Source organism: Pan troglodytes, chromosome 11 (genome assembly GCF_028858775.2).
Source record: "Pan troglodytes isolate AG18354 chromosome 11, NHGRI_mPanTro3-v2.0_pri, whole genome shotgun sequence".
Lineage (NCBI taxonomy): Eukaryota > Metazoa > Chordata > Mammalia > Primates > Hominidae > Pan > Pan troglodytes.
The window spans coordinates 32822381-32840822 of NC_072409.2; the positions used below are offsets into that span (position 1 = coordinate 32822381).

An 18442-nucleotide genomic window follows, 5' to 3' on the forward strand; every position below is an offset into this window, starting at 1 on the left:
ATTTCTACCTCCTGAAATTATTTCTGTAGTACTTTTATAAATAAGTACTTATTTGATTCATACTTGAATTTTTTTCCGGTTTTGGCCTGAGTGCCTCCATTCCACATGTGATCAGTTTCTTCATAGAAGAAAAAAACGTCAAGTTTTACATCATCTTTTCCCTGGAAGGATAGTTCCAAGCTGTCTTCTACCTATGGGGAAGATGAAAACCTTCACACACTGAAACAAAGGAAATACATTTTTAAAAACCTTTTTTTTAAAAAAAAAAAAATAAAGAAACAGATTCTTAAGTTTTACATACATAGAGTATTCATTCTAAGATGCACATTTTTTCAAGTTAAGGCACCTCTGAAATTGGGATGCATCAGTAACATATCATTTAATTTCTTAACTGCATCTAAAATAATGTTTCTTACAATTGATGATAACTCAGAGTAAATGACTTATGGTAATTATCACTGCAGAAAAAAAATAGAAATATCCTATTCCAGAGCAGATTTCTGACTAAAAAAGGAAAAGAACCAAAGAAATATTATTTCCTTTAATAATCCAAATAAAACTATCAGGAAATAAGTCTCTCATAACAATCAATAAGTACTTAAGTAAAGTGGCATTCCTCATAGTCACATACATAGTCTAGATCATTATACTACACACATGGAAAAAAGAAAAAAAATAAAAGTTAAGGTAAAAAAATAAATAATTCTGAGAACATTTCCCTAAAGAAAACTTATCATACAAATAATTACGTTCCCATTGGACTTGGTACATCTGTCGGCCACAGCACTCATCACAGAATTATTTATGCAGCCTTTCCCCCTCCCAATTAGACAGTGAGCTTCTCAAGGGTAAGAACTATCATTTATTCATCTTTGTGTCCCAGGTGCAGAGGACAGTGCCATACTTATAGTGAATGTTTGGTAAATGTTTGCTGAATAACTAGAGCTCTGTTATTTGACTTTGACCTCAGTAAAATATTTTATTTATATTTTTTAGTAAAATAAAATAATATTTATGATGGAAAAAATAATTTTCTGGTGACTAAACTTTTTTTTTTTTTTTTTTAAGACAGAGTCTTGCTCTGTCGCCCAGGCTGGAGTGCAGTGGCGCGATCTCAGCTCACTGCAAGCTCCGCCTCCCAGGTTCACGCCATTCTCCTGCCTCAGCCTCCCCAGTAGCTGGGACTACAGGCGCCCGCCACCGCGCCCGGCTAATTTTTTTTGTATTTTTAATAGAGACGGGGTTTCACTGTGGTCTCGATCTCCTGACCTCGTGATCCACCCGCCTCGGCCTCCCAAAGTGCTGGGATTACAGGCATGAGCCACCGCACCCAGCCGACTAAACATATTTTTACTTGCTTGTCCCCACCTCCGAGGGGACAAGCAAATTAAGAACAAGATGATTGCAAGAGATCATGGGCTTAGGGCATAGGAATCAAATTGTCTAGAGGGAGATTTCATCTAGGCCCCAATGACCTATCCCTAGTTGACGTCTGAGCAAACTGCTATAGCCTAGGACATATAAGATAAACAAGAAATTGAAGTACTTATTTGAAATGATTCTATATTTCTATCCCTTAGCAATCAATGGAATATTTTATGTTGATAATGACATCCGTAAATTAAATGACTCATGAGAAACAATGTAACTTCAGGTACGGTGGGTGGGATTCTTACTTATTAATTGTATATTATACATTATATTGATTTTATATTACATTGTTGCCTAATGTAATAGCAATACATTCACCTATAAGAGTTGAAGATCCTTCTTTTTTTATCATTATTAGTTGGTGCAAAAGTAATGGCAAAAACCACAATTACTTTTGCACCAACCCAGTAGAAAGCCAGATTTTCTTGCTTTTGCCTAGACAGTGCAGAAATTACAAGTGGTAACAGGCTTCTGCTGAACTCATCCTAGTCAATACTGAGTGATAAAATTATGTATGTAGCATTCTTAACCATATCTGAGTTGCTTAATATAAACTTTACAAGTGAGATATGTTACTTATGAAATGAAGCCAACTTTTGTTACTGACCTTCCCAAATTTGTGTTTGAGCGGAAGTCCTGCATCCTGAAATGCTAAAATAATATCAGATTTGTAATCTTGTATAAAAATTCCTAGGTCAACATCTTTGCTATAAGGAATAATGTTGCATTGTCGATACCATCCTAAAAAGAAGATTAAATTTTTTTAACAAAATTTAGGTTTGGAAAAAATTAGTTATTATAACAAATTATATTTGTAACAAGGATTTTTTTTCTTTTTTTTAAAGAGACAGAGTCTCACTATATTGCCCAGGCTGTACGCAAACTCCTGGCTCAAGTGATCCTCCTGCCTTGGCCTCTTGAGTGGCTGGGGCTATAGAATGGATTTTATTTCACAGGATTAGACTTAAGATGCTTTACCAAAATTATTTTTAAAAATTAAACCTCAAACTAAATGACTTTGTTTGAGCAGTCACCTGAACCTTCTATCTATCTATGTATCTATTTTTACTGTCTGAGCACTCTCAGCTTTCTCAAAAACTTTCATGATATATTTTAGTTTCTGAATAAACCATTAGCTTTAATAATACTAAGTTGCTGATAAGAATGTTTAATCATTAATCTCTAGTGATAGAGGGGGCTGTTAAGATATGCAAAAAATATTTAATTCTTTTGCTTAACCAATATATTTTTCTTGAGCAATAATTTGTAGAACCTAACAGCTCTCAACAGTGACCACCTGATGGGCTGTATGAAAAAGAAAAGCAGTAGCAGCTTCAATGTTCAACACACTGCCAAATGATATTTCTAAGTGTTTACCATGTATGTGCTCTCAATTCGTTGCTATAGCACTGTTCTGAAGAAATAAAACATGTACCTTAATATTATTAAGGACTCCTGGGTCTCCCCTATGATCTTTCTAATCATTTCATTCCAATTATTTCAAAAGTAAATAAATGACTGCGATTATCCTTATAGGCATTGCTGTTGGATAATATTGTTTGGAATTCTAAAATAATTCTATTAAAGAATTATAAACAATTAAAAATAAAAGTTTTCTTAAATATCATCTAATACAACTCCCTCATAAGTGCCGTTAAATCAGACAGAAAACCATGGGACTGAAAACTCAAAACAAATCATGTCAAATGACTATGAAGTGTCTTTGATGACACACATTATAAAACAATCTTGTTTCTAAAAAATTAAACCTTAAAGCAAATATTACATAAATGTGTGAGATGTACTTTTTTTTTTTTTGGCTTATTCTAGTAGTAAGCTCCTTGGCAGGAAGAACCATGTAAATTTTCAACAAAGGCTAATAGATAGGAAAACCATATATCCCAGTTTATGCCTGTTGTACCAACATAATTATTAATGGTGCTTCCTTTCTCAAGTCTCTTGAATTGAACAATAAATTGGATGGCAACCCCATCCCTATAAAGGCAGGAGTTGAATTAACTTTTGTACAGATATGGTTACTATAAAGAAAAAGCAAATACAGCTATAATTAACTATCATGATAATCAAGAGACAACAAATAAAAACAAAACAAAATTTAAGATTCTAAATAATTCTAAATTCCAAAGAAGTTTGATTTAATGGACAGTGGACAGAGACCCAGAAATCACTCATAGATTCTAATAGCAACCTGCTTAAGGACTGTAGAAAAGTCTGTATGTCCATGTCAGATGAACAGTGATGTCTAGTTAGTGATACTACCAATGACCTAGGAAAGGTTGATGGAAGACCTTATGACACTGCCTTTAATGTTCCTCTCATTAGAAACATTTGGTGCAATGCAAGCTGTTTGAATGGTATATAAGTAAAGAAACAGAGGGTTTTTTATAATTATAAAAAAAGGCAATAACAATCTTTGGGATAGAAATAATAAAATGCTAATTTAAGGATTATCTGAGAATCAACTATAGTAGTCCCGCCATATCCGTGGTTTTGCTTTTAGCAGTTTCAGTTACCTGTGGACAACCACGATCTGAAGATATTAAATGGTAAATTCCAGAAATAAACAATTCAGAAGTGTTAAATCAAATCTTTCAGGGCTCAGATTTAGCCTCTGTGACACATTCCTTGATTTTCCCAGGAAATTTTCAATAGTAGACTAACACTACATCACAATGCCTACATCCTTCATCTCCCTTCATCTCATCATGTAGGCATTTTATCATCTCACACCATCGTAAGAAGAATAACAGTGAGTACAGTAAAATAAGATACTCTGAGAGACAGAGATCACACTCACACAACTTTTATTATAGTATTGTTAAAATTGTTCCATTTTATTATTTATTGTTGTCCATCTCTTACTGTGCCTAATTTATAAATTAAACGTCGTATGTATGTATAGGGAAAGAGCAGCGTATATAGGGTTCAGTACTATCGGAGATTTCAGGCATCCACTGGTGGTCTTGGAATGTATTGTCCATGGATAAGGGGGGACTACTGTATAGTCTACATGTTCTGATATACATTTTATACATATTATTTATAATTATGAGTAAACACAACCATGGCCTTTCTAACATTCTTTTTTATAATTCTCAAATTAACTTCTTTAAGGAAATCAATAGATCCTTGCTGCATGCACTCATGTTTATTCTGTCTATACACATGACACTTCAAATATCACTTATATTTTGTCATCTCAAGCAGTAATCCCTAAAGCCAGAGGACAAAATGACAGAAAGACAAATGGAAAGTCATAAGAATTTTACCTAGACAAGTTCCACTGCTCAGCCAGAATGGTACTCCCAATTTGTTTAATGTTTTCGCTGCTAGTTGCAGTAATTCCTTTGCACTCTTCCGAAAGGCCACAGCTTCCACAGTGTTATCATCAAGGTACTGCTACAGATATAATAAATAGTCAGCTATTACAGCCATTTCTAAATTGCTAGGAATCTTTCTGTGGCATCTGAATTAAATTTGAAAATTAACCCCAGGCTGGGCACAGTGGCTCACGCCTGTAACCCCAGAACTTTGGGAAGCCAAGGCAGGTGGATCACTTGGGGTCAGGAGTTCAAAACTAGCCTGGCCCACATGGCAAAACCCCATCTCTACTAAAAACAAAAATTAGCTGAGAGTGGTGGCCCGCGCCTATAGTTCCAGCTACTCGAGAGGTTGAGGCAAGAGAATCACTTGAACCCGGGAGGTGGAGGTTGCACTAAGCAAAGATCACACCACTATACTCCAGCCTGGGCGACAGAATGAGACTGTCTCAAAAAAAAAAAAAAAAAAGAAAAGAAAAGAAAGAAAGAAGAAAAAAAAGAAAACTAACCCCATATAATCTTTTTATATTATAAAAACCACGTTTTATGGTTACTTGTTTGTCCCACATTAAAATGAACACTTAAGAGTAGATTCTTGGAGAGATAAATTAAAAGGGAAAGAATAGAACCAGGATTCCCAAAGGATGAGACATCCTTTTATCAGCTCCCTCCTTTACATCGCAATTTAGTAGCTGGACAGTTCAGGATAAAATAAGGCTAATTATGAGAGCTACAAACATAGCTGAAACAAAAAGAATTTAATAATGTTTTCACCATTCAGTGATTCTATTGGTCTTTAGAGACTGTGTAGTATAGTAGAAAAAGCCTGAGATTTTGAATCAGATTATCAAATCTAGCGCACTTCTTTTTAGCTTTGACCATGTGCATATCATCCTCACTTTCTATGAGGAAAGTGCATTCATTTTATCATTATGTCTCCAGTGGGTAGAGTAGTGCCTGAGTATTTGCTGAATGAATGAAAGAATGTAATAAACAAATCTCTCTTGTATCTACTTTTCTCATTTGTAGTTTAAAGATAATTATTATACTTCGCAGGACTGCTGTGAAGATTGAAGGAGAAAAATGTCTTGCAAATTGTCAGGTCGTATATATCATTTAGTCATCTTGGTTTTCTGATTCTCTTCGTTTTTAGAGTGTTCTGGAGCTGAGGAAAGCACTATAAATTCTATAGTGTTGCTTCGCTACCTGTGGGACAAAATCTAAACTTCTTGTCCTGGTGGACATAAACACTGTGTTCTGGTTCCTGACTACTGGGGTCCAGCCTCATCTGCATCTCCTCACACTTCATCTTATAACTTGTAAACCCCCAAATATACCACAATAACTTGTAACTCCTCAAATATACCACAACTTTTCAAGCCTCTGCACTTGTTGTTTCCTTTATCTGATATGGCCCCGATCAATAAAATCTTTCAAGTCTCAGCTCCAACCTCTGCAAAACATTCCCCAGTTTTCCCAGGAAGACGTATGTATTTATTCTTCCAATGTTCCTATTCAGGAAGTGTTTCTATTCAACATTTATAGAGCAAAGAATTATGTTTGGTTCTAGATATACAAAGACAAATGAATTATCTTTTTCCTTAACAAGCTTATAATAGTTACCACTTGTAAATACTTTTACTATAATTCATATCATATTTAATCCTAATCATCAATTTTATATTCCCTCCACTAGACTGTAAAGATAGTTCCCTGAGGGCAAGTACTACATCTCTTCATCACTGTATCTACAGGTTTAGAATGGTGCCTGGCACATAATATCTGAAAAACACATACTGATGAATGGGCAAATGAATAAATGATTGACTAAGCCCCTCCCAGGCCTGCAACATCCTAAAATATCCTGTAATTCTTTTACAATATAGTAGGAAAGAATATAGATCCTGGATGGACTATATGAATCTTAAGCAAAAAGTACCCTACCTTCAGTAAGAAGAATTTCTTGCAGATAAGTCACTGTCTACAGAATATACAAATTACACAGGATCCCTTCAATTTGAATACATCCCTTTCCTCAAAGCCATAAGTGCTCTCACAATAAATGACTGGAATGAGAGATACATGTTATAATGCTTTTTGTAGTAGGAAAAGCCTGGAGTTAAGAGGTGGAGACCTAGGATTTAGTCCATGCTCAACCAACGATGACCATGTAACTGACATCTTGAAACATCAATTTTCTTACCTGTTAAAAGAATCCTTGCCTTATTACACAGAGTGACTGAAAGGATTAAACAGCAAATATGAAAAATTTGTGCTCTACGAAAACATCAGGTCTGATAGTTACCTTCTGCTGGTACTGCTCCCATATGGACATATTCCCACCCCAATCTACTTTTCTTAACATGACACTCTCAGAAATTCCATTTCTTTTTTTTTTTTTTTTGGAGACAAAGTCTCCTCGCTCTGTTGCCCAGGCTGGAATTTAGGGGCATGATCTTGGCTCACTGCAACCTCCACCTCGTGGGTTCAAGTGATTCTTCTACCTCAGCCTTCCAAGTAGCTGGGATTACAAGTGCACACCACCATGTCCAGCTAATTTTTGTGTGTTTTGTAGAGCCGGGGTTTCACCATGTTGCCCAGACTGGTCTCAAACTCCTGAGCTCAGGCAATCCACCCGCCTTGGCCTCCCAAAGTGCTAGGATTACAGGCGTGAGCCACAGCGCCCAGCCAGAAATTTCATTTCTCAGAACTGATCCTTGTATGTGTTAAAGTGCATACATGCATAGAGCTGTATACCTTAAACATCTGCTATAAATTTTAAAAATTATAGTATACATACTTTTTTCATTTAAAAATATCCTGTACAAGATAGATTAAAGACTTAAATGTAAAACCCAAAACTATAAAAACCCTGGAAGATAACCCAGGCAATACCATTTAGGACACAGGCACAGGCAAAAAAATTTCATGAAGATGCCAAAAGAAATTGCAACAAAAGCAAAAACTGACAAATAGGATCTAATTAAAATAAAGAGCTTCTGCACAGCAAAAGAAACTATCAACAGAGTAAACATATAACCTATGGAATGGGAGAACATTTTTGCAAACTATGGTTTGCAAACCTTAGCTATTAGGTCTAATATCCAGCATCTATCAGGAACTTAAACAAATTTACAAGAAAAAAACCAAACAACCCCATTAAAAAGTGGGTGAAGGACACGAACAGACACTTTTCAAAAGACATACATGTGGCCAACAATCATATGAAAAAAGTTCAACATCACTGATCATTAGAAAATGCAATGAAAAACAATACGATACTATCTAATACCAGTCAGAGTGGCTAATATAACAAGTAAAAAAAAATACTAATAAAATAAAATAAAATAAAACCCAGATATTGGTGAGGTTTTGGAGAAAAAGGAACACTTATACACAGTTGGTGGGAGTGTAAATTAGTTCAACCATTGTGGAAGACAGTGTGGTGATTCCTCAATGACCTAAAGACAGAAATACTGTTTGACCCAGCAATTCCATTATCAGATATATATGAAAGGAATATAAATCATTCATTCTATTATAAAGACACATACATGTGTGTGTTCCCTGCAGCACTATTCACAATAGCAAAGGCATGGAATCAATCTAAATGCTCATCAATGATAGACTGGATAAATAAAATGTAGTATATATACACCATGGAATACTACACAGCCATAAAAAAGAACAAGATCATGTTCTTTGCAGGGACATGGATGGAGCTGAAGGCCATTATCTTTAGCAAACTAACACAGGAACAGAAAACCTAATACTTCATGTTTTTATAAGTGGGAGCTAAATGATGAGAACACATGGACGCATAGAGGGGAACAACACACCGTGGGTTCTTTTGGAGGGTGGGAGGAGAAAGAGGACCAGGAAAAATAACTAATAGGTACTAGGCTTAATACTTGGGTGGTGAAATAATCCGTACAACAAACCCCCACAACACAAGTTTACCTATGTAACAAACTTGCACTTGTACCCCTGAACTTAAAAGTTAAAAATAAAATAAATAAGTAAACAAATAAAAATAAATCCCGAGTACAAATCTCAGGATTACTATACCTCTAAAAAAAGACAAAATTAATATCCTACTTTAAATATCATGTTTATTTAATTTTTCCTGTTCAGCCAATGAACGGGGACACAAAGCCCAAGAAGAATCGTGGAATCCAAAAGCACAAATCTTATATCAAAGAATAAGATGACAGAAGGTACCAACTCTTATTGTAGATGAGGAAACCAAGGCTCAGAAATTTGCCCAAAATCTTAGAGCAAATTAGTAGAAATAAAACAAAAATATTGCTATCTAGATATTCCTAGGCCAGGTGTACAGATATTTCCAACTTTCCTTTTGGTTTTTCACTGATAGTCAACAGCCTGGAGCTCATTAATTATCTTGTGATGGTTTTTGCTAAAACAAAATCAAATTCAGGAAAAGGTATATTATTCTAGTTTTTGAACTTCATGGTAGATTGAGAAAATAATTAAAAGTAAATAAAGTCTCCCGCCCTTCCTGAACTATTCGATACTAAAACCATTAGATGGGGCAGAGCAAGAAAGGTTTTTGTGCAAAGGGATTGCCTGATATGGGGTATCAGAGCCTGGGCAGGTAATGAGGACATCCACATGAAGAGGGTAGGAGAGTGTCCAGTGTGGGGAGTCAGAGCCCAAGCAGGGTGAGGAAAGCCTCTCTGCAGAAGAGCAGCCAGGTGTGGGAAGTCAGAGCCTGAACAGGGTAAGAAGAATGCCTCTATCTGGCTGCAGCCCAGCAGGGGATAGCAGTGCCCAGGTAGAGTGAGAAGAACAGGGGGTAGGGAGGGGAGGACATGTGTTGGAAGATAGGTTACATACAGGGAGACTGAACAACTAAGTAAACATTAAGGACAATGGGAGTCAGATTTCTCACGATTTGAAAAGGGAGTCGCAAATATGGAAATGAACTCTGTTGTTTAATTGGAACTTTTAACCGGACTGGAGATGTCAATGTGAATTCAGAGGTTTCAATAGATAGATACAGAAATAAATACACACAGACATATACACCCTACCCCTGTTCACTGAGAGAAACTCTCTGCAGCAAAACCCAAATAGCAATGGGTACACCTGGCATCCAGGTCTTGGCTTCTAAAAGGAAACAGGACTTAAAGAAATGGCTGATCCCAGGGTGGAGGTACGAAAATCGTAAGATGAACCCAGAATATTTTATAGTGCCAAAAAGTAATAAAGTGTTCAAAAAACAACGGAGACAAGTCAAAAGGACACAGAAAGCATTATGAAGGAGTTTCTACTGGCCAAATATGGAACAATCTGAAGATCAAAATAAATAATGAAAATAATTGACTATAACCCATAGGGTAAAATAGGAAACCATGAATTTATTTATATTGATATGAACAAATAAATTGAAAATGTAATGAAAACAATATTTACATAGTTTTAAAGTAACTTCTTGCCAGATGCTTATTATTATAAAGGGAAAAACAGAAACTTCATAGTGGTAAAGATATGAAGTTTCAGACAGCACTTTAATCAGGTGAACAATGTGAATATCAACAGTAATGGGACAAATCAAAATTATGCAGTGCCCAGTGAGATGTAATGAGAACACAGCACCACTTCTATACCTTCTAAAGAAGTATAACCTAAATCTAACATGAGGAACCCCCGGGCAAACCCCAAATGAGGGACACTGCACAAAACATCTGGCTTGTAATCTTCAAAAGTATTAGTCATGAAAGTAATAAAAGAACTGAGAAACTGTCCCAGACTGAAGAAGACTAAAGAGACAGGAAAATTAAGAAAACGTGATTCTGAATTGAATCTTTTTATTACAAAGGTTATTATTGGGACAACTGACAAAAATTGAATAGGGATTAAATGGTAAAAATGTATGTGCTAATTTCCTAACTTTCATATTAGGACATGTAGAGAATGTTCCTATTTTTAAAAAAATACTAAATTTTTTGAAGTTGTGGTCAACATCTTACTCCCAAGTGGTTCAGAAAAAAAAAAGTTATCGGTACTGTACTTGCAGCTTTTATGTATTTAAAATTGCTTTTTAAAAATTATTTTAAAAAAAGAAAGGCGGCTGCTTTATGAGGTCTATTAGATTAATTTATTGCTTTACACCAAGCATTACATTTAAGACTGTTTGGCGCCATCAAGTGTTCAAATACATGTATGTTCACTTTAATTTGAAAACTGACCCTACTGGATTTTTTCTTTATGCCAGGTACAGTAGATACTGGGCCAACACAGGTAAATAAAAGAACACTCCTGTTATCAAGAAGTTCATAAAATTTGATAAGAGGACAAGACAGATATTCATAATTCACTGTGATAATTGCTATAATAGAGATGACAACCACAGCAAACTCCCTTAGGACAGGAAGAGCGGTCAAGTTTAAACATAAAACTCCATCTCTTCTACTTCCTGTTATTATGTGGTAGGCATATGTCAGGCAGCACTTTTCTACTAGAGTAGGCCCATCCACACATGTGGTTTTTCAGCTTTTTATTCATGAGGCTGGCTGCATAAATTTCACAGCTCCACAATGACTTAAGGAAATAGGGCTAAGAAGGCCCACTTGGGCTGTCAGGCCTCAGCTTTAGGTGCCAGTACACTGTATTAGAGAAACCTCAGATTTGTGGGTCTTGGGCACTTGACAGTTATATACTTCATTTTCGTATCCCTCGTGGACACAGCTTTCTTGGCAGGGAACCCCAGAAAATAAAGGGCAAGTGAAAGAATTCGGGTACCAAAACCCCACTGTAAATTTGCCTGTTTTCACTGTATCTCTGTGTTTCATGTCATCTCTTAGAGCTGAACTTTCATGACTTTCAAAATCATCTTTATATCCCCAGGGCCAGAAGCCTGCGGAACACAATAAATGTGTATTGAATTGAAAGCTGCAGCAAGAGAATAAAGTTTTAAAAGCACCTGGTCTTTGTGTAGCATTTATCTTCAAAAACCTTCATAAATGCAAAAAAAATTATATTCAATGCCAACTCTGAAACAAACTGTATTTTCATGAAGTCTTTTCTAAATCTACATGGTCCATCTTCTATAGTGGCTTTATCCTACTTGGACTGGGAATACACCACCTTTCACAAAGTTAATGGGCTATCTTAAGGCAGAAGCCAGTGCTAAATCTATTAAAGTTATTCAAATAAAACAATAAATAAATATCAACCTATTGACTTAGAAAATAGTTTCTTAAGGTTAATTTTTAATCTACTTCTAAAAAAACTGAAAGAAAACAATCTAGAAGAAAAGAGACATATCAAAAAAGGATGTTTACTTTTCTATTTTCCATAAGCCCCTTCATCTTACCACCCCCAAATATTAAAAATAATCCCAACATTTTCTTTAATTTAAAAGTACACATTTGGTTGTCTCTAACCTGAAAGAATGCTCGAGCTTCTTTATACCTACACTCAATAAACCTAGAGTGTGGTACTTCTTCTACAAAGTGCATTGGATCCTTTGGAATGAGAACTTCCAGTCCATCAACAGTAACTTGCTGTAACTCTGGCCTGAAAACAAAAGTTAAGATTTATTAATGAGGGGTGGGGGAAAAGGGGAGGGAGAACATTAGGACAAATACCTAATGCATGCAGAGCTTAAAACCTAGATAACAGGTTGATAGGTGCAGCAAACTACCATGGCACATGTATACCTATGTAACAAACCTGCACGTTCAGTACATGTGTCCCACTACTTAAAGTAAAATTTAAAAATAATAATAATAATAATAATAAAAGATTTATTAAAAGGATTTAACCCAGAATACTGGCAGCCTCTTACAAATATCAAACATTAGCAAAATACCTAAACATCAAGCATAGTTTCATCAATTATGTCAGATATCAATTAGCAATTTTAATAAGACCTTGAAAAATCTGACATCAAACAGTTGAGTTTTAATTATTTTGGTTAATGTATTTATATATTAATATATTTGTATTTGTTCATACACACTTGGCATTTTAAGCAGAAACAAAAATTTCGTGACATAATTTTTAATTATCAGTTTACTTTTAGAGAAGTAAATGTTTTTAACACTTAAGACACACAAGTTAATTACAATGGCCTGAGAATCTCATTAATGGGTAAAATGCTAATCTGCAAATCTATCTTATGTATTTTGGATCCCATACTCTAAAAATATTATTTGAGAGTTTTCCATTCCTACTCATATAAAATTTTACAATGTAGAGATAGCGTTTATCTATTGTTACATGTTTGTGTTTAATAAGTAACTGACAATTTTGAACTTTACTAAGTTATTAAATTTTGAAATAAATTCACAAAGCTTTAAAAAACTAAAAGATAATGTCTCCCTAAAGAAGGTCATTTGAAATACGGAATAAGAAAAAAACATGCAAAAAAGTGGTAAGAGAACAGTGAGTATTAAGATTTTTGATTAAAATAAGAGAAGCCAATAATAAAAACAAAGTATTGTTCTCCATCTCTACTCATTTTTTTTTTGGTCATTTTGAAAATATGGCTTGGTTCAGAAAAGTTCCGACTTTTCATACACAAAAAATATAGAAGACTTCAGTTTCGAATACCTTTTTCAGTCGTTCTCAAATATGTGACTTTAAGTACTAATAAGAAGGCAATCTCACATGATTCCAGATAGAGAGAGGAAACATATATATATAATATATATATATTTTTTTAAAGAAGGCAAGAATAAACATACTCTTACACTTCTCAAGTGTAACAGATAAGAATTATCTCACTGGAAGTTACTAAGAAGGAGTTTTTAATGTGAAAATCCTTACAAATATTTACTGCTACCTTTACATCAGATTCTGCTATTCAAAGTAGACTGTAACATCATTATCGCTGATTTCAAAAGGAGAATAAAAGGGACAATTCTAGGTTAGAAACTTCATACTCCAAGTATAACTTCAAGAATGTTTTTAATCCTGTAATTGTTAATATTAAAAACTATAGCTAATCAAATTTTACATGAGTTCCTTCAAATAACTGTTTCTCACAAGAAACATTTTTATTATTGAGATAGCCAAAGATAAATTTTTGCACATGGTTTTAAAAAATATACAGGAAAGTGCATAACATAAAGGCACAAAATAATGAATTATAAAGTAAACACCAAAGTCTCCACCACAGAAATAAAATTCTTCCAGTTTCCCTGTAGTTCTCTGTGTCCTCTATCTAGTCTTTTTTGGTACGTCTTGCTTAGCCTTCCTAATACTTTTACTATAAGGGTATACATCCATGAACATAATTTAGCATGTGTTTGAACTTTTTATAAAAGTAATAATAGAATTTACTTTCACTTTTGTATTTTCAATTTTTGTAGGTACATAGTAGGTGTGTATACTTATGGGTTACATGCAATATTTTGATACAAGCATGCAATGCATAATCACATCAGAGTAAATGGGGTATCTATCACCTCAAGCATTTATCCTTTGTATTAAACAATCCAAGTATACTTTTAGTTATTTTAAAATGTACAATTATTTTTTACTATAGTCACCCTGTTGTCCTAGCAAATACTCAGTATTATTCATTATTTCTAACTATTTTTTTGTACCCATTAACCATCCCCCTCTTCCCCTCTTTCCCCCACTACGCTTCCTAGCCTCTGATAACCATCACTCTACTCTCCATCTCCATGAGTTCAGTTATTTTCATTTTTCACTCCCACAAATAAGTGAGAACATGGAAAGTTTGTCTTTCTGTGCCTGGCTTATTTCACTTAATATAATGATCTCCAGTTCTATCCATGTTGTTGCAAATGACAGGATCTCATTCTTTTTTATGGCTGAATAGTACTCCATTGTGTGTATGTACCACATTTTCTTTTGGCTATATTGTTAGTTATCAACAGTGGTTATATTATTCCTAATATTAACTTAAATACAGTTTCCAAACTTACTGATTTTGAAATGCTGAAGTAATACGGTATTTTAAAGATTAGTTCATAATTTATCTAAATGTTTCTAGAGAGGTTTAATTTCAAAGTGGGAAAATAAATTAGTCTTACCACACAATTTGTTCTTTATATTAAAATAAAGACGGCAAAAATCAATATACTATCTTATAATCCATATTATTTCTGTTCAAAAAGTTATGGTCTCAGCCTTTAAAGGATAGTTCACTTAAACTTTTTTGGTATGATTATGAAGCTGTGTATACATATATATCATTGTTTATTAATGAATAAAAGAAACTTTTGAATGGAAAAAAATAATAATAATAATAGAATTTAGATTCTTTTGTGCCTTGTGTCATTCAGCATTGCAGGATTCATCCACAATGTGCACAGACCCCTAGTTTATTTTTTCCTGCTGTGTAATACTCCATTGTATGAACACATATATCAAAAATTATTTATTCCTTTACAGTTTTTTTTTTTTTTTGAGACAAAGTCCTGCTCTGTTGCCCAGCTTAGAGTGTGGTATCACAATCTCGGCTCACTACAACCTCCACCTCCAGGGCTCAAGCAATTCTCCTGCCTCAGCCTCCCCAGTAGCTGGGATTACAGGCACCCACCACAATGCATGGATAATTTTTGTATTTTTTTGTAGAGACGAGGTTTCACCATGTTGGCCAGGCTGGTCTCGAACTCCTGACCTCAGGTGATCTGCCCACCTCAGCCTCCCAAAGTGCTGGGATTACATGCATGAGCCACAGTGCCCAGCCAATCCTTGTATTGTTGAAGGACATTTGGGTTGCTTCTAATTTGGAGTCATTAAGAATAATGTTACTGTAAACACTTATATAAATTATATATTAGATTTCAATACTCAAATGTAAAAACATTGCAAGAATTATGACTGAACAACACTCATTTCACATTTCACGTTTTGACTCTGAACTTACCTGTCAAAAGCTCCTGGATAACGACCAAACTGTAACTTTCGGAAGGGAACAAATTTCCTGTCAATGTGTTCTTTAAGTCTCAAGTGGCCGTGCCAGAGGTAGTTGCCACTCCTCTCATGAAAGACTACCAAGTGGATCGCATGAGTGGCCAGTTTGCAGATATAGTGCAGGGGGATTTCAGTTCCAGAAAGTGAGTCTATCCCGTCTAGCCGGGGATCTTTACTCTCAATCTTTAGGCACTGAAATCCCATATTCTCAGCTATCCGAAACCAGCCTTCCTAGAACCAAAGAAGCATCAGACATCAAGAAACAACACTTAAACATTGAATATTTAAAGCCAAATACTAGTAGCAAAACTAAAGTGATTCTTATATTGAACTTGAGCCATATTTTTGCTAATCTGCTCTGTAAGAACATTTTTTAATGAGGGTGATGGGCAGAAGGTAGTGGTGGGAGAATAAAGGAAAGCAGCAAAAATACAAAGTATGTAGCAGGAAAGATATAGCCAAAGACTCTCTTTATAGGTTGGGCACCATGATGGCTCACCCCTGTAATCCCAGCGCTTTGGGAGGCTGAGGCAGGTGGATCACTTGAGCTCAGGAGTTTGAGACCAGCCTGGGCAACCTGTCTCTACAAAAAATACAAACAAAAATTTGCCAAGGTGTGGTGGCATGTACCTGTAGTCCCAGCTACTTGGGGGTCTGAGCCAGGAGGATCGCTTGAACCTGAGAGATCAAGGCTGCAGTGAGCCAAGATTGTGCCACTGCACTCAAGCCTGGGTGACAAAGTGAGACCCTGTCTCAAAAAAAAAAACAAAAAAAACTCTATGAAAATTAATACAAATCCCTTCCTTGGAATGAGAATGCTCATGTTAGTGTTTTCTAGTTAGTTTCTATAAAGTAAATGTTGATTTAAGGACAGCACTTAAAATTAAACTTGTAATTCTTAATTTAACTTTTAATAACCTTTATCTTCAAAAGTACTTCAAAAAAGTAGTTCTTTCATCTCATAGTTTACATCCCAACATCTTAAAATACTACCATAATAGAACACCATCATAATGCAAATCATTAGAAATTAACAAACATACTGTAAGACAAGGTTCATTTTCCAACATCATTTGTTTCATTATCAACTGTAACATTCCCTTCTTCCCTTTTCTTTCTTGGTACACCTTAGAAGTAGAAAGCACTGACTGAGGGGGAGGGTAGCCAATTCAGAGAAAGACACTACTGAATAGAATAAAAGAAAGGCATTATCAGCTGACAAATTCAGCAAATATTTAAAAGGCCGGCCAGAACTTGAGAAGAATGTGACCTTGGGTTATAGGAGGAAAGACTGACAGACAAAATAGGCAGAATTATGATATGGTTTGCTTTCTTATAACCATCAACAAGAGAAGTAAAGAACAAAATAGTTGCTCTGATCAATTGGTGTAAAGGCCTAGGTCAAGGTTTTGCTGGAAAAGTCCACTCCCAGTAGCCTTGGCAGAGGTTTGCTCACTTTATGGTAATGGCATTAATAAAGAAAAATCACATGCAAATGGAGTCTTTCATTATTAGATCTAACCATCTGATTAGCTCCACATTGGGGGATGTTTTAGGGGGGACTATCCAAGGGCTCTTGAATCTCTTGAATAGTAGGATGTCATATGTACAAAAGGAGAAACTTTTGGGAGGCTGAGGCGGGTGGATCATTTGAGGTCAGGAGTTCAAGACCAGCCTGGCCAATATGGTGAAACCCCGTCCCTACTAAAAAAAAATACAAAAATCAGTCACACGTGGTGGCACACGCCTGTAATCCCAGCTACTCGGGAGGCTGAGGCAGGAGAATCCCTTGAGCCTGGGAGGCGGAGGTTGCAGTGAACAGAGATTGCACCACTGCACTCCAGCCTGGGTGACACAGCGAGACTCCGTCTCAAAAAACAAAAACAAAAACAAAAAAAACCAACACAAACAAACAAAAACAAACGAAGAATAAACTTGAACCCATGTGCTGATTCTGGGTATGGCTGAGCTTTTGCTTCTTCCTCTTGACTATGGTAGTATCAGTTTTGCCAATGGTGGCATACTCCCCTTCTTCTAAAATAGTGGTTCTCAAGGCAAGTGGGACTGTACCCAACAGACACTTTAGAAATTTGGGGGGATATTTTTGGTTTATCATAATGACAAACTGGCATTTAGAGTCCTAGGCCAAGAACATTAGATATCCTACAATCCAAAATATGAAAATCTATCCTGTGTACTATGTAATTTCAAATGTCCTGTCACATAATCACATAGTGAAAAACTTGTTTATAATTGTCTGAGCTTTTATTTCTCAGGAATACAATAGTCATGTCAATGAAGAGACAATTTTACTTTTTTTGTTGTTGGAAACTTGCTCACTATTTTGGAAAATCATATTGCCAACAACAATATCATTCATAGCATGGGTTTATATTTGTAGCTACCACATTCTGTGATCCTACTTCTAAATACAAGCATCCGAATTACTTTATTATGTCTTCTAGTGTAGTCATTCTGGAGCATCTGCACACAGCAATACATATCATTTCCTTTTATTTCTAGGTTATATTATAGTTAATACATTATATTGATTTGGGGAATTATGTATATAGGAGGGTTATAATTTCTATGAACTTCATTTGGGGAATATAAAGGGACATTATAAAATATTCTTTGTAAAAATAAGCCTTGTAGGCTTTTTCTATGAGATATCAAACAGTTCAACAGAAATGACCTAAAAATACTGATATTGAGAAGTTTCCCCCAGCAAAAAAGCAGAATCTTTCCTCTCA

At 35.2% G+C, this 18442-nt stretch overlaps 1 protein-coding gene across 10 annotated transcripts in view; it reads right to left on the minus strand.

Annotated features, from left to right (window-relative positions):
* The window catches only part of FKTN (fukutin), a 101474-nt gene that overhangs the window by 45262 nt on the left and 37770 nt on the right, over window positions 1–18442 (minus strand). For 7 of the 10 annotated variants that reach the window (XR_010148600.1, XM_009457061.5, XM_063787610.1 and 4 more), the window contains 5 exons: window positions 15643–15920; window positions 12182–12314; window positions 4722–4851; window positions 2039–2172; window positions 64–191 (listed from right to left, as the gene is read on the minus strand). Coding sequence is in view for 7 of the 10 variants with exons in the window: in XM_009457061.5 (XP_009455336.2) it covers window positions 64–191; window positions 2039–2172; window positions 4722–4851; window positions 12182–12314; window positions 15643–15920 (803 nt within the window). In the remaining 3 variants the exon portion in view is untranslated. Of the gene's footprint in view, window positions 1–63; window positions 220–2038; window positions 2173–4721; window positions 4852–12181; window positions 12315–15642; window positions 15921–18442 lie in introns of all 10 variants that reach the window. The other 3 variants (XR_008537300.2, XR_010148601.1, XM_054658923.2) reach the window with 2 other exon arrangements.